The sequence below is a fragment of the Salmo trutta genome, chromosome 29 (assembly GCF_901001165.1).
Source record: "Salmo trutta chromosome 29, fSalTru1.1, whole genome shotgun sequence".
Classification (NCBI taxonomy): Eukaryota; Metazoa; Chordata; class Actinopteri; order Salmoniformes; family Salmonidae; genus Salmo; species Salmo trutta.
The window spans coordinates 35,474,312-35,493,483 of NC_042985.1; the positions used below are offsets into that span (position 1 = coordinate 35,474,312).

The window sequence follows — 19,172 nt, forward strand, 5'->3', positions numbered from 1 at the left end:
GCAGCCATCCGTTAAAAGAGAGGCCCAGAGAGCATTCTCTGAGGCACTTAGAAAAACACACATAAACCCACACATCCATGTGGGTTGTTCCACCAATTAGGTGCCTTTTGAGCAGTTTACCTTGGGGATTTTTTAACGTTTATTTCACCTAGTTTTAACATTCTGTCATAAAGAGCTTATGTTCAACTTAATAAAAAACATGTTTTCCCATCTGAAGAGTTACAACAACAACAGAAAATACTATAGTAAGTGCCTATTAAGTGCAAAATAAGGTAAGTGGGTTGACCGTAACAGGATTGACCGTAACAGGGTTGACCGTAACAGGGTTGACCGTAACAGGGTTGACGACTTCATCTCAAATCATCCATAAATCCCCTTGTGACAGGGGGAACGGAAGCTGGTGTGTGCAACATGGAAGGGCAATTGAATGCAAGCTTCACAAAAACGTTTCAATTGTTTAAACATTTCCAGCCTGTCTATCTATGGATAACAGGGTTGATGTGTAATTACTAGGGCTTTACAATGATGGTGAAAACTTGGATAAATGTAATGTTGGGGTTAAGTTGGTTAATTGTTCCTAGAAGTCAAATAGGATGCATAGAGGTATAGAATTGTGTCACTTTAGCAAGTCTTTATTCATTTGTAAGTCGCTCTGGATAAGAGCGTCTGCTAAATGACTTAAATGTAAATGTAAATATAAAAAAAATCTGCTTTAATTAATTTTCCATGTGGTCTGTATTAAAGGGCACTACATATACAGTAACAGGCTTTTAAAATTCTATATTTGTGCAGAATTTCTACTTAAAATATCAAAGGGACGCAAAAGGCACTTATTTCATGGAATTACCCACGCACACATGTGCCCACACACATAAACACCCACGCACACACACACACACACACGCATACACACACACACAAATCCCACTCTTCTAGTTTTAATGCTGGTCTCATTAGTGATAGCTTTGCTTGGCTTTTCTCTCTGTTGGTCCTCAGACCCATCAATTCTCCTTATTGAATTTGCCTCATCACAGTACTGATATCCTTATCTGAATCACAACAAGCCTTTATTCTCATTGTCAGAGCGTTGTTTCACCCCCTTTTGGTCAACTTCCAGTCTCTGATCTACAATTTACGACTAAATCAGAAACATGCTTTGTTAGAAGTCCGCCAAATTCAATTTTACACACTAAGCAGGAAAGCTGAAGGCAGATGTTCCACCCTGTTACTGAGGCTTAATAATATTCGTACAAAACCTGAGGATATATTGCGGATCTATACAGTACCACATGCATGCAAAGCCAAAGCACACAACTAAACATAGGCCTGTTGCAAAATGCTGTCATTAAAAGTCTGGATGCAGCTTTAGTCCATGAGTCGGATGTACCATGCTCAGGATAGGATGGCATAGAACTGTAGAACAATAGAGTAGAGTGGCCCACAGAGAGGGAGAGATGGGGGGGGGAAAGGGGGTTTATGTACGTTTAGGGACCTTTCACAGGAAAGCCTGGGCTCTAGCCCTGTCTGTGTCTCTGTCTGGGAAAGGAGAGAGCAGCCGGGCACAAGCCTCGGTCCACTGGCACGGAGCCAAGTTGGAGAAAAGGGGGGAGGGGTCTTTCCAGGCACATATCATGACCACTAAGAGTCTGCTATTGGGGTGGGTGACTTGGATATTGTGTGTTCAGTATTTGAGTGCTTTGTGTCTGTGTATGTGTGATTATACATTGTCTGAATGTTTTTCTCCCTGTGTCTGTGTGCTTAGAGAGGTGAGCAGGGGGCTTTTGACTGTAGTGTATTAAAAGCTCCAGCTGCTTTGGTATCAGTCACAAAGCCAATGACATTCAGTATGGCTAAAAACAGCTCCCGTATAAAGTGAATATATCACATGTCACATTGACTGATGATATTTAAGAATTGGCTTTGCTCTGCCCAGACTGCCAACCGCCTTTCCCACCGGGGCTAAACAACATGCACAGATTTTAATCCCTGATAGATTGATGGGCAGTCGTGGCATCACTAGCCAGAAAGATTTTTATTTTATTTTAAAGTGTGACAATGAGTATATCTTTGATAGAGTCCCTGTTGTATCAGGACACTCATTCACTTCTCCCTCAGTCTTTTCCCCTCATCCTCCTGCCTTGTCGTTTTCTCCCCCCCAAAAACATTGTAAACAGTCCGTTTTAGATAGTTGACTCTTTTTTTCACTCGGCACATTTTTTTCTTCATTTTTTTCCTCCGTCAACCACAAGTGTAAAAGCAGCTTTCCCCCGTTCGACCTGGCCCACATTCACACACTCACATTACAGCTTAGTCAGAAGTGGGTCACATCAGCACTGGGAAGGGGAACAGAGGGGGAAAAAAATGTATGAACCATTTCCTGGAGATCAAAAATCCCCCCCCCCCCAAAAAAACTCTGCATGTCATTGAAAGCTTACAAAGCAGCACTGCCACTGCCGATGCTCCAGAGGAAGCAGGAACTGCGGCTGCTGACGACAATAGTAAAGAAGGTGTGTGTGCGTGTGTGGTGGCTGGGAAAGGGTGTGGAGGGCTGAATCTGGGAGATAGGCATTGTGTGTGCATGTGTTTTGGGTGTGTGTGTTGGGGGAGTTGGGTGGGCATCGGGGTTGGCCGCGTTACTTGCTAGTAATGGGCTTTTAGCATGTGAGCTGTAATAGTTCAAATCAATCAACTGGGGTGTGGCAGCGGGGGGGGGGGGGGGGGGGGGGGGGATCACGCAACAGATGTGATTACTCTAATGGCCTTTGTTAGATAGAAATATGTCACATTCAGACGAGTTCCTTTCTCTCCCTCGATCTTCAACGCTCCTTCACACGGACCACTGAATCCTCATCCGCATGACCAATTGTCAGCATGTCACGAAGAGGATGACGAAGGGGAATTCATGATACTATCATCCATCCATCATCAACCTCTTCCCTTACCAGTAGAGCAGCGCAGTGACGAACGTCATGTGAACAGAAGTCAATAAATGCTGATGAGGCAAGAAACTCTCACACCGGCCCAGGCTCCACCACATCTCATAATAAATAGATAGAGAAGAAGAGAACATGTAGGGGACCGGCAGAGAAAGGGAAAAATAATGAGGTTTAAAGTAAAGGAGCCTGAAAGAGAAAGAGTGGGAGAGGAAGAGGGACCCGAAAAACAAAAAAACAAACAGAAGTGGGAGAGCTGAAGAAAGAGAGGGGGTATAAATAAATGGATGACAGAGGATAAAAGAGTTAGCGACCGGCTAGGTGGGTGGAGAGATTGGGAGGTTACATGGTTAGGGAGTCTCTAAGGACCAGTTTCAGGCTCTTGAAGTAGAGAGAGCCTGAAACTAAGTATGTTTGCTCTTTATATCCAGCACTGATTCTGGCATGAGTTCTCTGGCTCTGTATCAAACCTCAAATGTTCACGCAAAAGGTCACTATCGATAGTATAGCAAGTCAAGAGGTTTTCTTAACCTAAGCCGTTATAAACGGTGTATGGTGTGCAGTATAATCGTCGGGATTCATTTCATGTGTGATTGAGTTTAATGGAAGAATGATCACCCCCCAATGATTTATTAAAGACAGGCCATTAAAGTTGTGCGCTCTTAGAAGCACTTTACTCTGTGGCTCGTTCGATAATGACATCCAGTACAGACCAGACCATTTAACCGCTGGACTGGGCTGAGCCCTGCATGTGGATCACTGGCCAGGTCTCTCTGCCCTGGGTATGGCTCAGTCCTGTCTGCCAGGGTTGAACTGGACGACGGGGTGACCTTGCTTCCTGGTCTCTGCCAAGTTTGGCAACGGGTCCGTGGGCTGTATTACCACTCAGCCCCCCTGGACAGCTGGCCACTGCCCACACACCCGCCCCACCCTTTCACACCCATTCCAGGCCAAATGTCCGCTAGTCTCCTCGATAACCAAACGTGTCGACCTCCTCCCACAGGAAACTCCCCCACCTGTTCCCTGCTGGGAGGAGAGTTATTCATTACGGGGTAAATGCTGCTGGACCAAGGGAGAGAATGGAGAAAAAAAACATCTGAGATAAAGCGAAGTATTGTAGCGTTGCATGTGAATGCAACACATGCTGACCACACGAATGTCAAGTAAGCCTCACATGGCAGAAGCCCATCCCTTGCACCCTCCATCAGAATTGAATGGACTATTTCAGACTGCAGGCCTCCCCAGAGAGGGATTTCGGGTAAGGTCAGTGTCAGGGTGTGTGCGTGCGTACGTACATGAACATGTTTGTGTATAAGGGTGTCTGCATACTGTCAGGATGGGAATGTCCAGGGAAAAATTAATTTGCCGCTCCTGTTGGATTTCTTCGTATTAGTAGAGATTCGGGAAATCTGTCCAGCTAATTATGTATTTCCACAGTAATGTTCTGCCTATAACTCCCAGACCACATGGGAAAGTTCTAATTACAGTATACAGCATGTATAGTTCTACAGCACTATCACATCCTATCAGTGTCAAATACTTCTCAACTACACTGAGCACAATGAGTTCCTCTCCACACCTCCATCTTCCTGGCTTACCCAGCAGCCTTCTCCTGGGATTATTAACACTGTCAGTGGTTAAGGGGATACAGCTGGTTCTATGGTTAGGATCAGAGAGTCAGGGGATGAACATGAGGTTGGAGATACAGTTGGTGCTAGGGTTAGACATGGGATAGGAGTTGGGGACAAGGCTGGGGCTGGGGTGTGTGTGTGTGTGTGTGTGTGTGTGTGTGTGTGTGTGTGTGTGTGTGTGTGTGTGTGTGTGTGTGTGTGTGTGTGTGTGTGTGTGTGTGTGTGTGTGTGTGTGTGTGTGTGTGTGTGTGTGTGTGTGTGTGTGTGTGTGTGTGTGTGGGTGTGTGGTTCTGTTGTACGGAAAGAGACTGAGGTCAGTGTCACTCTGAGGCTAGGTGTGTTTAGTCTGGTTTTTCTCTGGTCATCTCATCACTCCTCATGATGGCAGGGAAGGGCAGGAGAGGGCAGGGCAGGGATCAGAAGTGTAGAGGAGTCCTCAGCTCTTGGCTGTGACAAAGAGATGATCACAGGCTGAGGGGGGGGGGAATGAGAGAGACCTAGGGAGAATCTCAATTGCATACTCCTCGCGTCCTCTCTTCTCGCCCCTCTTTCTCAAAACCTATTGGAGGAGAAGGTCAGAAGGGAGGGACCTCTGGCTTTCTCATCTGATGGGTTTTGAGAAGGAGATGAGGAGAGAGGATGCGAGACGTATTCAATTGAGATTCTCCCACACGCTGTGAGACAAAGAGAAAGTACATTAGCGCTAAATACACCATAGTTCATTCCCAAGAGAAATATAGCAGCCCACTACTCAACATGTCTGCTCCATTAGCTCTTTCCACCAGATCAGTCAGTCAACCAACCCCAATGACCACAATCTGAGATCCTCTGTTCAGGGGCCCATACAGAGGCCTGCTAGAAGGTCACTGCTTTTCTCTGCTAACACACACATCAAGCCCACATCCACCCTCTGCCTCCAAACTCACCTAGAAAACTAATTTGGCCTCTTGGGAAATCATCCAGAGTTTATTCACAGTTGGCACTCAGTCCAAATATTTCCTTGTGCTTTTTGTATATCTTATTTCGTTCCACTCGCTCACACTCTCTCGCTCTTTCTCTTTGTCCGGCTGATCCCCAGTGCTTCGTAGATAAAACCATATTGTCTTTAAAGTCAGAATGAAAAACAGATAAAGAGGAAATGTCAAAAGATATAAAAATGTTCAGGCTGTTTGACAGTATGGTCATTTGGAAGGCATGTGTGGGGTGATATTTGGTTTAATTCTCACAAAACTATCCTTCATAGTTTTTTCTACTCCGTTTTGTAACGAGAATCACCAATGTATACTAGGACATTAGTAATAATGAGAATCAATAATGTATACTAGGACATTAGTAATAATGACAATAATATATACTAGGACATTAGTAATAATGAGAATCAGTAGTGTATACTTGTCACGATTCCTACCGACGGTGGCGCCCCCTCCTGCTCGGGTGGCGCTCGGCGGTCGTCGTCACCGGCCTATTAGTTACCACCGATTCCCTTTTTGGTTTTCCCTTTTTTTATGTTTTCTCACCTGCCCTGAGTTAGTCAATTAAGAGGGCTATTTAGTTCAGCTGGCCCGCTCCCTATTGTGCGGGATTGTCCTTCTGTGTGTCGACTGCGTTTTGTTCGACTGTGCTTGTCGATTGTATTTTCCCTGTTGTTGGGAGACCTTTTATTTTGTACATGTGGTTTTATTAAAATTACCACACAGTGTTCGCTGCTTCCTGCGCTTCTTTCCGCCACACCACAGACAAGCCGTTACAATACTAGGACATTAGTAATAATGAGAATCAATAATGTATACTAGGACATTAGTAATAATGAGAATCAATAATGTATACTAGGACATTAGTAATAATGAGAATCAATAATGTATACTAGGACATTAGTAATAATGAGAATCAATAATGTATACTAGGACATTAGTAATAATGAGAATCAATAATGTATACTAGGACATTAGTAATAATGAGAATCAATAATGTATACTAGGACATTAGTAATAATGACAATAATGTATACTAGGACATTAGTAATAATGAGAATCAATAATGTATACTAGGACATTAGTAATAATGACAATAATGTATACTAGGACATTAGTAATAATGAGAATCAATAATGTATACTAGGACATTAGTAATAATGACAATAATGTATACTAGGACATTAGTAATAATGAGAATCAATAATGTATACTAGGACATTAGTAATAATGACAATAATGTATACTAGGACATTAGTAATAATGACAATAATATATACTAGGACATTAGTAATAATGACAATAATGTATACTAGGACATTAGTAATAATGAGAATCAATAATGTATACTAGGACATTAGTAATAATGACAATAATATATACTAGGACATTAGTAATAATGACAATAATATATACTAGGACATTAGTAATAATGACAATAATATATACTAGGACATTAGTAATAATGACAATAATATATACTAGGACATTAGTAATAATGACAATAATATATACTAGGACATTAGTAATAATGACAATAATATATACTAGGACATTCGTAATAATGACAATAATATATACTAGGACATTAGTAATAATGTCATATTCAGTCTGGTGACGTGGCTTTATCTCTTCTTCTTCAGTTCAGTCATCCTCTAACTGGCATTCATTTAAAAAAAAGAAAAGCAATTTGGTTATATCTAAGGCAATGTAATGAATTTGCTGTACATTGCGTTAACTCTGAATAAAGACAGGGGAAATCGATGCATATTCCATTACCTTAACTGACTTACGTCCATTATTGTCCTTGTGAAGCATCTTATCAGTGGTGTGGTGCAGTCTCTGGGCAAGTGCTTACATTGTGTAATGGGCCATTTAGTCGAATGAGAAATACCCCCCCCCCCCTTCTCCCCCTTGGTTATCGTCATTGGTCATTGGTGTGTGAATGTCTATGTATGGTGTGTAGTTTCACGATTGGGAGTAGTTGTGTCGTTGTGTTTCCGTGGATAGGACATTAGGGTGCAGCGTTTGTTTATTTGTGTCAGTGTGAAAAGGGATGGGAGAGGTGATTGAGTATGTGTGTATGTGACCGACTGAAGAGGGAGTAGAAGAGAGCTCTATGTTTAGTTGTCTAGGTCTGTGTGAATAACGAGTAAAGAGACGTGTGTCTGGGTGAATCATTTGGATCTTTCGTGCTGTCTTTAATGTTCATGTTGATGACATATTCATCATTAGGTGTGCATGCTGAAGGCAAAGCACAACTCTAGATGTCTTACATACTCATGTTGTTATTTGGTTTCTTTAGCCCACTCTAAAGCTTAAGTGATTTACTCCGTGAACACCAAAACCAACAACAGAGCGTACAGACGGCCCCGACTGAGACTGCTTGAGAAAATATTTGTGATAGCATTTATACTTTTTGAACTATAACAATATGTAAATGAGCTACCAATACATTTCAATGGGGGGGAAAAGGGCCGTAGATTTGAATGGTAAAATAAATAAATTCAGGCATATTCTTACTTCAAATTCTTTAAGATCTTTATCAACTATAACTATATACATTTACATAAATGTGCATAAAAGAACTCACCAACAGTTACTCTTGAAACGTTCAAGCTAGGGACACTAAACCAACTCTCACATGTTCAGGCTCGCCTAACTTCCAATGCTTAAGAACTTTATCAACTGTAACTATACATTTGAATACATTAGCATCAATTACCTCACCAACAGTAACTCTTGAACCATTCAAGCTAGACACCAAACCAACTTTCACATGTTCAGGCTCTCCTAACTTCCAATTCTTAAAAAAATTGTATCAACTATAACTATATAAATAAGCATACATTAACTCTCCTAAAGTAACTCTTGAACCGTTCTCATGTTCAGGCTATCCTAACTTCACATTCTTAAGAACTTTATAAACTATAAACAGTGGTAATTAGCATCAGTTAGCATACCACTTCATGGAGTTAATGGAAAAATTAAGAACAGTGGTAAACATTTTAAATGCTACCGCTCTTTAACAATTTCAGCTAAAAACATTAAAACAACATTCATATTTTCAAAACCATAAATACTTTAAAACAAGCTAGCAAGCACACCACATTTTCTTCAGGAAATAGTTTGTTTCCATTGACATTACAAATATTTTCTCTGGGAGGATTAACTCTCTAGGATTGTTTTATTTCCGCTAGATTCTTTCACAACCTGTGTTCTACTGCCCCCTGCTGCTAAATGTCAGATTTGAGGTTACTTTAAATTCAAGTGGGAGGAAGGGATAGAAAGATGAGGATTAGGGAGACATAAGAACAGAGAATAGAGGAAGTAAATAGTAAATGAAGTGAAGGGTGCACTCTTGACGTTAATACAACCACCACCCTTACCAGTGAGTGATCACTGTTATACCCACTCCGAGGGTCTTTCCACCAGCCACCACTTCCACATCCACCTTCCTCTTGTCTGTCAGAGCCTAACATCAGCCTCACATCCAGCTCCAACCGTCTGTGTTTGTTTAACTCTTTTCCTGGCAGCTGTGATGATCAGAAGGGGTCAGGCAGGCCAGTGTGAGAGACAGGAGGCCTGATCAACCTCTTCAGTCACAGCAGGAGGAAATGGTGACCTTCCACAGGAACAACTCTGTGATGTTGCAATGACACCTCTGTCATTGTCATTTCCTCCACTCACACACACAATGCACAAACACGTACCAAAAAAATGTAATTGTTGGAATCAAAGTAAAGAAATCAGAAATGTATTCACCATGTTAGGTTTATTTACTTTTCTAAGTTATCACTTGAGGTAAGGCAGATGAGGTAAAAAAAAAAAAAAAAAGGCAAACAACTGAAATCAAAAGACTGTTGGCTAAAGTAAAAGCACTATTAGCACAAAACTTTAAAATAACAGGTACGGGGTACCTCAAACATATTGACAGGCATAAAGAAAAATGAATTTTAGCAGGAACAATCATTGTAGAGGTGTAGCTGCTTCTTGAACATAATATACTAGTCTGCTGCTAGCATTTCATGTAATGCTGGGCTGACCCCTAAGTAGAAGAAACATTTGTCAACGACAGTGCATTGTCAAAAGATATCTAGATTATTGCTCACTTGTAGCTGTAGTTACTTTACCAACGGCAACTAAGTGCTACTGTATGGTTATGTGATGTTCACGTTGCTACACTACAGTGCACTTCAATACAGATTTGAATTAGAAATCCATTTTGCAGAGTTTCTCATAGCATCTATGTACCATAGTACCAATATTTACGGAGAAATGCTCCTAGGCACCGGTGAGAGCAGTTCTGAGAGTAGCTGAGGATTGCTTCTTAGAGCACAATGCTGGCACTCTTCTGACTACAAGTGAAGATCTCACTCTGAGTACTATGTATTTTCAGACAGAGAAACATGGAAACACACATTGACATCCAAAGACACCATGGCACACACGCACACACGCACACCTTCTCCTTTCCCACGGAATGTGAACAGTCCATTTAAGAGACACCTCCTTCTTCTGTTAAACTTCTTTCAGGATGCAGGGATTCCTTCAACCTCTGTGTCGACTCTAGAAGATCCCAGGCAGCAGGCGATAGGGAACTGCATCCGTGTAGCGCTTCCAGTCTTTGCCGTACTTGCTGCTGCAGCGATGCTCGTCTCTCACACAGCGGTGCACCAGCAGGATGGTCATGTAGACGATGTAGAAGTAGGGATGAATGTGGCCGAAGCCGCAGGCTGCACAGTAGGCCAGCGAGCCCATCAGGTCGCCCGTGTAGTTGAGGTGGCGTGCCACGCCCCAGAAGCCGGAGGTCATGAGCTTGCTGTGGTGCAGGCCGCCGTCACCCGAGCGGTAGGCACACTCAATGAAGGTGGGCTTCTTGCCCCAGATGGAGCACTTCCCCTCGGTACTGCGGAACAGGTCCTTCTGGTGGTTGGTGGAGCGGAAGACGTAGTAACCCACTAGACCCAACAGGAGGACAGCAGCAGCATGGGCTGTGGAGAGCTGGACTGGGTTATAAACCAGGTACAGGCCCTGTAGAAAGAGACACGATGCCAAACATACAGTACGATGTCATGACTGTTGAATAGAAAACAAGAAAGACTGCATAATAGCTATATTTAACTCAGCCAGTATAATAGAAGCACGTCGATGCGTCTGTAATTCCCATTACTTATTCATATTTTTTGCAGTGGATTCTGTGTTGGGTGTCGGACTAGTCCTTTTATGATGATGTGACTTACCTGCAGCGTGTAGAGGAAGGGCAGCCACACACAGTCCCCCCAGCCCAGGTACCAGCCAAAGTGGTCATGGCAGATGTCAATCGTCTTCAGGTACCATGCCTCATTCCAGAAGAAGTCGAGAACATAGATTGCCTGGAGGAGTAGTTATTACATTAGTAGCCATTCATTGGAGGCCAAGCTTGCCTAAACTGGGTTCAGTCAAAGCTACCGCTCTAAGGTCTAATTTAGCTAGCTCACTCGCTAACGTACCCTGCCATCTAGTGGTAAAGGGAGAGGAGTGTCTCACCTGCAGCACATTAACCAGGATCATAGAGTTGGTCACATAGCCATAGAGCTCCTGCTGTTTGGCTGCATAGGAGAGGTTGATTAGAGTCCAGGCAACAATACCAGGTCTCCCGTTGAAGAAGAGCTTGAAGTCGAACCATTTGCCGATGCGGGGATTGAACTCAATGCCCATCATGTAGTTATAGAAGACGTTGCCTGTGAATTTGCTGGAAAATGACAAAGCCAATTCAGATTAACTATGCCCAAAGTGACAAGTTTTATGAAATATTACATATTATTGGATGCGAGTGACAAGTTTGAATATCCTAACATATTATTGGACGCATGTAATCCTCACCAGTCCTCTGCATTGGTGGGGAAGAGGTAGGCCTTGACAAAGGCAAAGGTGGACACAGCATAGCCCAGTATGTTGGTGCACCACAGCAGTGGGATCCAGTTGTCGAAGATTATGGTGGGGGAAAACCAGTGGAAGTATTGAGCGTTGGCATACCACAGGGCATGGGTGATCAGCCACGACTGTAAACCGTTGATCTCATACTTGTTTATGAGGCCTAGGAGAGAACAAACAATGGGGGGGGGGGGGGGGTGAAACAATGACTGCATATGGACAAAGCCATCGATCACGTGACACCATTCATTCCTATGTGAAGACTCAATAACGCATTGAAGCCAAATGAAGTCGTTTAAGACGGCGTCTCATGAAGACAACATGCGCAGTCTGAGCTACTCCAGGAAGTGACGTTGCAGGCCAGCTCAGCGCTGCTCCCTCTCATTGAGTAACTCTTGTTTAAGGCTGACCGGGGTACTGCAGACTGCCATTAGCAACTAAATTACCCTCATAACTTTGTCTGTGTGTGATTTAAAAAGAATCGGCTCAAGGACATACATCAAGTGTATTAGAAGCAATTATTGTTACCATAACGGTCTTCAAATATGATTATTTTTTACACGAAGATTGCCATTTCTTTATTCACTATAATGGGGATCCTGTTTTCTGCAAACCATGCCTGCAGTACCGCGGTCCGTGGCTTCAATGAGAGGGGGCAGTCGTTCTCCTGGGTGGAACAGAGGCCAAGGGTTTGCAGACAACTACATTTAACAGTATTGTGCACATACAATATCTGTAAATATTAATAGAAACCCAATCCTTCATGCTAGAAATCTCCAAAAACAACTTTTTCTTCTCGGGTGCCTTACCTGCCGGGGTGCGAGCTCCGTCCTGAACCCCACCTGCATAGCCAGGCAGGAACTTATGAGTGATATCAGGAACACACATGTAGAGCACTACCTGATGGAGAAACAGTGTCATTCCACAGAACTCCCATCTGTGAAATATTCTGACGCTATAAACCATAATAAAATGTCATTTACACCAACTTTAAAAAAAATACTGTGGCAGCCCAATTCTGATCTTTAGCCCAATTATTTGCTAAATATCTGTTCTGATTGGTCAAAAGACCAATAATCGGGCAAAAGAATTGGGCTGACTGTGTAAACACAGCCTATGTCCCTCTCTTCTCTGGCCCTACCTGGAAGGAGACCCAGATGGTGTAGATCTGAGCAGCGGTCCAGGTGAAGGAGGGGGCCTTTTCCCAGATGGAGCGCAGGGTGACCTCTCCACTGTAGAGCTCCACCAGGGGCTGGCTGACCGAGCACTGGTACTGGTCACACACCATGACGAAGAAGAATACCAGGAAGGGAGCTGTGCACAGTAGCAGGATCACAGCGCTCAGAGAGAACCAGTCCACCTCCCTAACAGAGTGGTAGGTGTGGAGGAGATGGGGGGGAAATAACATACAGAGTTGTAATGGTGCAAATGCATAATCATTGGAGCATTTACAATAATGAATAATTCCTTACATTTTTCCTTTAAAAAAAACACTTGATACTCAAATTTATTCGAGAGTTGTTATTATTAGGCTGTAGATCTAATCTAACATAAACGCTCTGGGCCGAGGACTTTGCATTGTGGTGTTCTGCCAACTTTGCTAGAGTTCACTTTAAAAGATAAGCATGACCGGGTTATCTTACAGGCTCATTTGAATAACACTGATTATATGACAAGAATGATATAGGCCAACATTTTAGTGACTGTCTGTCCATGTAGTGACTGTCCATCAGTGGAGACTGTTGAGGGGAGGACGGCTCATAACAATGGCTGGAACGGAGCAAATACAATGGTAGCAAACACATGGAAACCATGTGTTTGGCGTATTCGACACCATTCTACTTATTCTCCTCCAGCCATTACCACGAGCCCATCCACCCCCATGAAGGTGCCACCAGCCTCCTGTGCTGTCCATGTGCAGCACAAATCAACCGCATGAACAACATAAATCTTGAGAGCTTAGTTTTTCCTTTTTTTTAAAAATTCTGTAGTGAATCCATTCGCTAACCTGAGCTTTGTATGAGAGCTACAACAGCAAAAATATGTATGTCACTTTTTAACTTATTTCAGTGGCAGCGACCCATAACCCAATGACAACTGGAATAGACATATAATGGAAAGATAATGTGCGGAACGATGGAAGCTTGTGAACTGATTCAAACTGGTTGTTTATTTTCCGCAGTCAAATACTTTAGTTCCTTTCCATACTACCGTCGTTGACTGAAGATTGACAGGTCCCCACACACAATCTTGCCCAATGCTTTGAGCTGTTGCCCTCCTCAAAGTAATAGAAGGTCCCACTGTTCAGCAAGAATAGGAGCAGGGCAAATGTAATTCCCGACAGCCATCAGGCTGCTGAACAGCGGGACATAGGACAGATGTAGGCCCGATGGTCAGACAGTAGGCCACAGGGACTGTGATTATGTGTGCATTAACTATGAACTTTCCAGCGTTTTCTGTACTGTGTATTTGTACGCTGACTTGACAAAAATGAATTTCCATATAAAATGGAGATTAATAAAGATGGAATCCGCAGTTGGGGAAACAGCGCCACTCTCCGCCCCACGGCCGTTTCTGTTTTTGTTGACGAAGCAGACTACGTTGTTGTCGTGACATCACAAGCGGATGTGGCAGTTTCACCATTAAGGACAGCAGCTTTACAGTTTTTTCCAATTGCTAACACACTAAAATGACATGCACAGCACAATTATTTAAACTGACACACAGAGTGCAAAACCTCTTCTCAAGTCTCCAAAAGTCTAAACACATTTTCTGCTTTACACACATTTTGCAATTCAAAATGGCACTTTTTAAATGCACTGCACACGGTTCTCTGCATAAGACACAACAATCTGACATAAAGTCACATGTTTGCCATTTCAAAACACTGCCATTCAAAATGACACTACATGAGCTAATTGGCCAAAACATGTGCCACCTGGCCAAACACCTCAATGGTTAATTGTTACCACTTCAATCAGGAAGTAAGCACTATGAAAAGACCACAGGTGAGCACCTTTTGTTTTACAACAACAATGGAAGCCGTTGCAGAGAGAGGAAGAGGAAGAGGGAGGGTGAGAATGAGAGGGGGAGGAAGAGTGAGAGGTAGGGGTAGAGCTGGTAGAGGAGTTCATGGCCAAAGAAGACAACAACTTTCAAATGAAATCAGAGCAACCTTATTTGATCATGTCATCAACCATGGGCTGACAATGCGAGAGGCTGGACAGAGAGTGCAGCCCAACTTGAGCCGTTTTACTGTCGTCTGTGTCATCCGGACATTTAGACTGGAGTACAGGTATGTAACCAAAATTTCTTTCACACTATGTAGTACACCCCATGTCATAGTGTATCAGTTGGGTGACACCTGTTAACTTCATGAATGGCTGATGTCATACACTAACTGCACAAATTTCCTGTAGAATTTACTCTACTGTGGGGGAAATATCTTTAGGCTGCATTGTCCAAGCCCCATATTCTTGTTTTTTTTGTTTTTCTAAAGGCCTGAGAGACGCAACCATGGTGGAGGAAGGGGCCAAATGTTCACCGGGGTACAGGAAGCTGCCATTGTAAACTTGGTTTTGGAAAATAATGAAATCAGATTACGAGAAATTCAAAGCCACATCATCCAAGACAACACCATATTCAACAACATTCAACGAGTCAGTCTGTCCACATTGGCTCGCATTCTCAAGCGAAACCAAATCAGAATGAAACAACTTTATAAGGTGCCGTTTGAGAGAAACTCTCAAAGAAACAGAGGTCAGACGAGCATATGTGGATATAAGTACAATATTGACTGCAGTACACTACACGCAACATTGTTTCCCAGTGTACTGGATAACATCATATTGACTGCTTTTGTTCTTTGTTTTCAGGGAGTACTGGAAATGGATGCTCATGCAATCCCACATGAGTTCATCTTTATAGATGAGGCTGGGTTCAACCTAGCAAAGACCAGAAGAAGGGGGAGAAACGTCATTGGCCACAGAGCCATTATAGATGTTCCTGGCCAACGTGGTGGGAACATCACAATGTGCGGTGCCATCTCCAATACGCATGGTGTCCTCCACCGTCATGCCAACCTTGGACCATACAACACAGCCCATATTCTCACATTTCTGGAGAGACTCCACAACATTCTCATACCACCAGAGCGTATGAATGAACCATCAAAGAACCCGGTATGTTGTAGTATGGGACAACGTGAGCTTTCATCGTGCAGCCCCAGTCCAAAACGGGTTTGCTGACCACCCACCATTTCTCGTGCAATACCTCCCACCATACTCACCATTTCTGAACCCCATAGAAGAGTTATTTTCGGCATGGCGGTGGAAGGTATACGACCGGCAGCCCTTTGTGCGCATGCCTCTTGTGCAGGCTATGGAAGAGGCATGTGATGAGATTGATGTGGGTGCGATTCAGGGATGGATAAGGCACTCAAGGTGCTTCTTCCCTCGATGTCTGGCAAGGGAAGATATTGCCTGTGATGTGGACGAGGCGTTGTGGCCAGACCCAGCTGTGTGGCAAGATGCTAATTATTGTTCTTGACTCTTTTTTTCTATATATATTTTCTGCACATTTTTTCTGCAATTTTCTGTTTTTTTGTGAGCATATTTTTGTTCAGTTCAATGTAAATATATCTGCTGTGCATATGTTGCACTGACTTGTTTGGTGAAAAATAAAAAATTAAATGTTTCAACAGCATGTGTGTGTATCTGCAAATATTTCTGTGCATCTGAAGAATTTTCTACAATTTGAACTATTTTAGTATTATGGCAAAGCATACTAAAGATTAGAGTGCTTTTCATTATGCCCAACAGTGTGTAGTTGGTTAGACAAAAATCTGGTAATATGAATGAAGTGTGTGCCATTTCGTGCAAACGTTTGATTTTGATAATGCTTCATGTAGTTTTGGTTGCAGTGCTTCATTTTGCAGGATATATGAGGTATTGTGCAGTTTGGGTGTGTGGTTTTGTGTTAAGTATTTTGATAAAACCAGCCTAGCTTGCAAAACCGTGTTTTAGCAATTGGGAAAAACTAAGTATATCGTGTCATAAATCAGTCCTGAACCAACAGAGTGAAACCAGTTACCTGAGTAGAGGATTAATGACTATAGGGCTACAGCAGGTCACCTTCATCTTACCATGCTCTTCCCCACTGCCCTGCAGGTTCCTCTGTCGTCTCAGACGCCTCCCCGTTAGAGCTGAGCCTCTGGCGCCTCCGGGTGGCCTCCATGGTCACTGCAGAAGACATCTCTAGGGAAACTGAGAGAGAGTAGAGAGTCATGGTTGTGACCAGGACATAACAGGCCTACTGTACCTTATAAGGTAATGTGGGAAATCAAAGGACATCTGGTGTCCTTGAGGACCTGACATAACACACTCTGTGATGGTGCTGTACATGATGCCTGGTTTGTGAATAGACTTGAGCATGATAATTCTACAATGAGAGGTTTTAGCACAATACAGTTGTGTATGTTAGCAAATCCAATGCAAGTGTTCATTCATATCAAACACATTGGAAAAATGTGTACGTACACTTTAATAAGACCATAACTGTCTATGGTATATGATTACTACATGGGCATAGAACCATACAAGAACCAAACATAGAACCAAACAAACCTTTCCACCCCATTATTAAACTACCCATTAATAATGTTGCATTACTAAGTCGCTTTGATTAAAGTGTCTGCTAAATGGCATATATTATGTTATATTATTATATCATAAATCAAGAGGTAGGCCCTACATATGTACTGTAACAATCCACAGAAAACACTCCACACAGTGTCTGGAGCAGTAAAGCAGACTCACAAGGATAATAGCAGGTCTCAGTGCATAGGTTATGTCAGCTGATACGTTTTTGGACCAAATCCAACAGACAGATACAACGAGAATGCTGAGGGGAACAACAGTTGTACTGGTTGACAAGGACACTTTTGTCTGAGTGACAGCTGTCTCACATTCACACAGACCACTCAAATAATGTTGTGTACAAGACTGATTGAAGTATGGGTTTCATAAAAAGCATAGACTTCATTCTCCACCCTTTTAACGTTACTTAAAATTACCGATGGGCCTACAACAAGCGTCAACTGTTTATATACCCGATTATTGAATAAATATCCGCAAGTCTCTGAAATTGTACTGTCAATAATTCTGCACGACAACGGATCGAATGAATAAATAGACGATCGATAAAGGCTATCACAAAACAATTGATAACGAATTGCCTAACGCAGCCATAACGCACCTCCAGAAAAAGCCATAACTCATACTGACAATGGTCCATGCATAATGTCGAGGATCATAGACGGAAAAATGACATAAACATTATAGCAGACATTGAATTTCAATAGGTCTGTCTTAAAGATAATTTCGTAGGCTACTCACCAACTTCTAGGACCTATGGGAAAACTCTTGGCCCAGATGCTTACGATATAACGAATAAAAGGTTCTATATTAACAACAGCTCCGCCCAAATAATAAATGCGTGTAAGCGTACAGCCAATAACGTCTCAGTAGGGTGCGCCACACTGCCATATCGACCTCTGATTGGGTAACACGGACCTGAAGGCACTACCGCCTGATGAGCTCATGAATAGATGGGCCATTAAAAATGATTCATCTACAGTCAAGAGCCGACACATTACCTGGGTGTAAACCCAAATAACTCCTCAACATATTTTGAGTGGGGGAAAAGGTACCCAATTCTGATACTTGAGTAAAAGTTTTGATACCTTAATAGAAAACTACTCAAATAAAAGATAAAGTCAAACAGTAAAATACTACTTGAGCAAAAGCATTGATACCTTAATGGAAAACTACTCAAGTAAAAGATAAAGTCAAACAGCAAAATACTACTTGAGTAAAAGTCTAAAAGTATTTGGTTCTAAATATATTTAAGTATCAAAAGTAAATGTAATTGCTAAAATATACTTAAGTATCAAAAGTAAAAGTATAAATCACTTCAAATTCCTAGTATTAAGCAAAGCAGAAGGCACCATTTTATTGTTTTTAAAATGTACGGATAGCCAGGGGCACACTCCAACACATCATTTACAAATTAGGCATTTGTGTTAAGTGAATCTGCCAAATCAGAGGCAGTTCTCTTGATAAGTGCATGAATTGGATAATTTTCCTGTCCTGCAAGCATTCAAAATGTATTTACATTTACATTTACATTTAAGTCATTTAGCAGACGCTCTTATCCAGAGCGACTTACAAATTGGTGCATTCACCTTATGATATCCAGTGGAACAACCACTTTACAATAGTGCATCTAAATCTTTTAAGAGGGGGGGGGGGGGGGGGGTTAGAAGGATTACTTTATCCTATCCTAGGTATTCCTTAAAGAGATGGGGTTTCAGGTGTCTCCGGAAGGTGGTGATTGACTCCGCTGTCCTGGCGTCGTGAGGGAGCTTGTTCCACCATTGGGGTGCCAGAGCAGCGAACAGTTTTGACTGGGCTGAGCGGGAACTGTACTTCCTCAGAGGTAGGGAGGCGAGCAGGCCAGAGGTGGATGAACGCAGTGCCCTTGTATTGAGTACTTTTGGGTGTCAGGGAAAATGTATGGAGTAAAAAGTGCATTATATTCTTCAGGAATGTAACAAAGTAAAAGTAAAAGTTGTCAAAAAATAAATAGTAAAGTAAAGTACAGATACCCCAAAAAACGACTTAAGTAGTACTTTAAAGTGTTTTTACTTAATTACTTTACAC

The 19,172-nt window shown here is 42.4% G+C and overlaps 1 protein-coding gene across 1 annotated transcript; it reads right to left on the reverse strand.

The window, feature by feature from the left end:
• Window positions 1-9,291: 9,291 nt before the first annotated feature.
• On the reverse strand, window positions 9,292-17,939 carry LOC115167486 (7-dehydrocholesterol reductase). The gene is made up of 8 exons (XM_029721932.1): window positions 17,847-17,939; window positions 16,595-16,715; window positions 12,593-12,815; window positions 12,261-12,351; window positions 11,401-11,614; window positions 11,065-11,269; window positions 10,779-10,910; window positions 9,292-10,569 (listed from the first exon to the last, which is right to left on the reverse strand). The coding sequence occupies exons 2-8, from the start codon at window positions 16,702-16,704 to the stop codon at window positions 10,105-10,107; spliced, it is 1,440 nt and encodes a 479-aa protein (XP_029577792.1). The 5' UTR covers window positions 16,705-16,715; window positions 17,847-17,939; the 3' UTR covers window positions 9,292-10,104.
• Window positions 17,940-19,172: the final 1,233 nt, after the last annotated feature.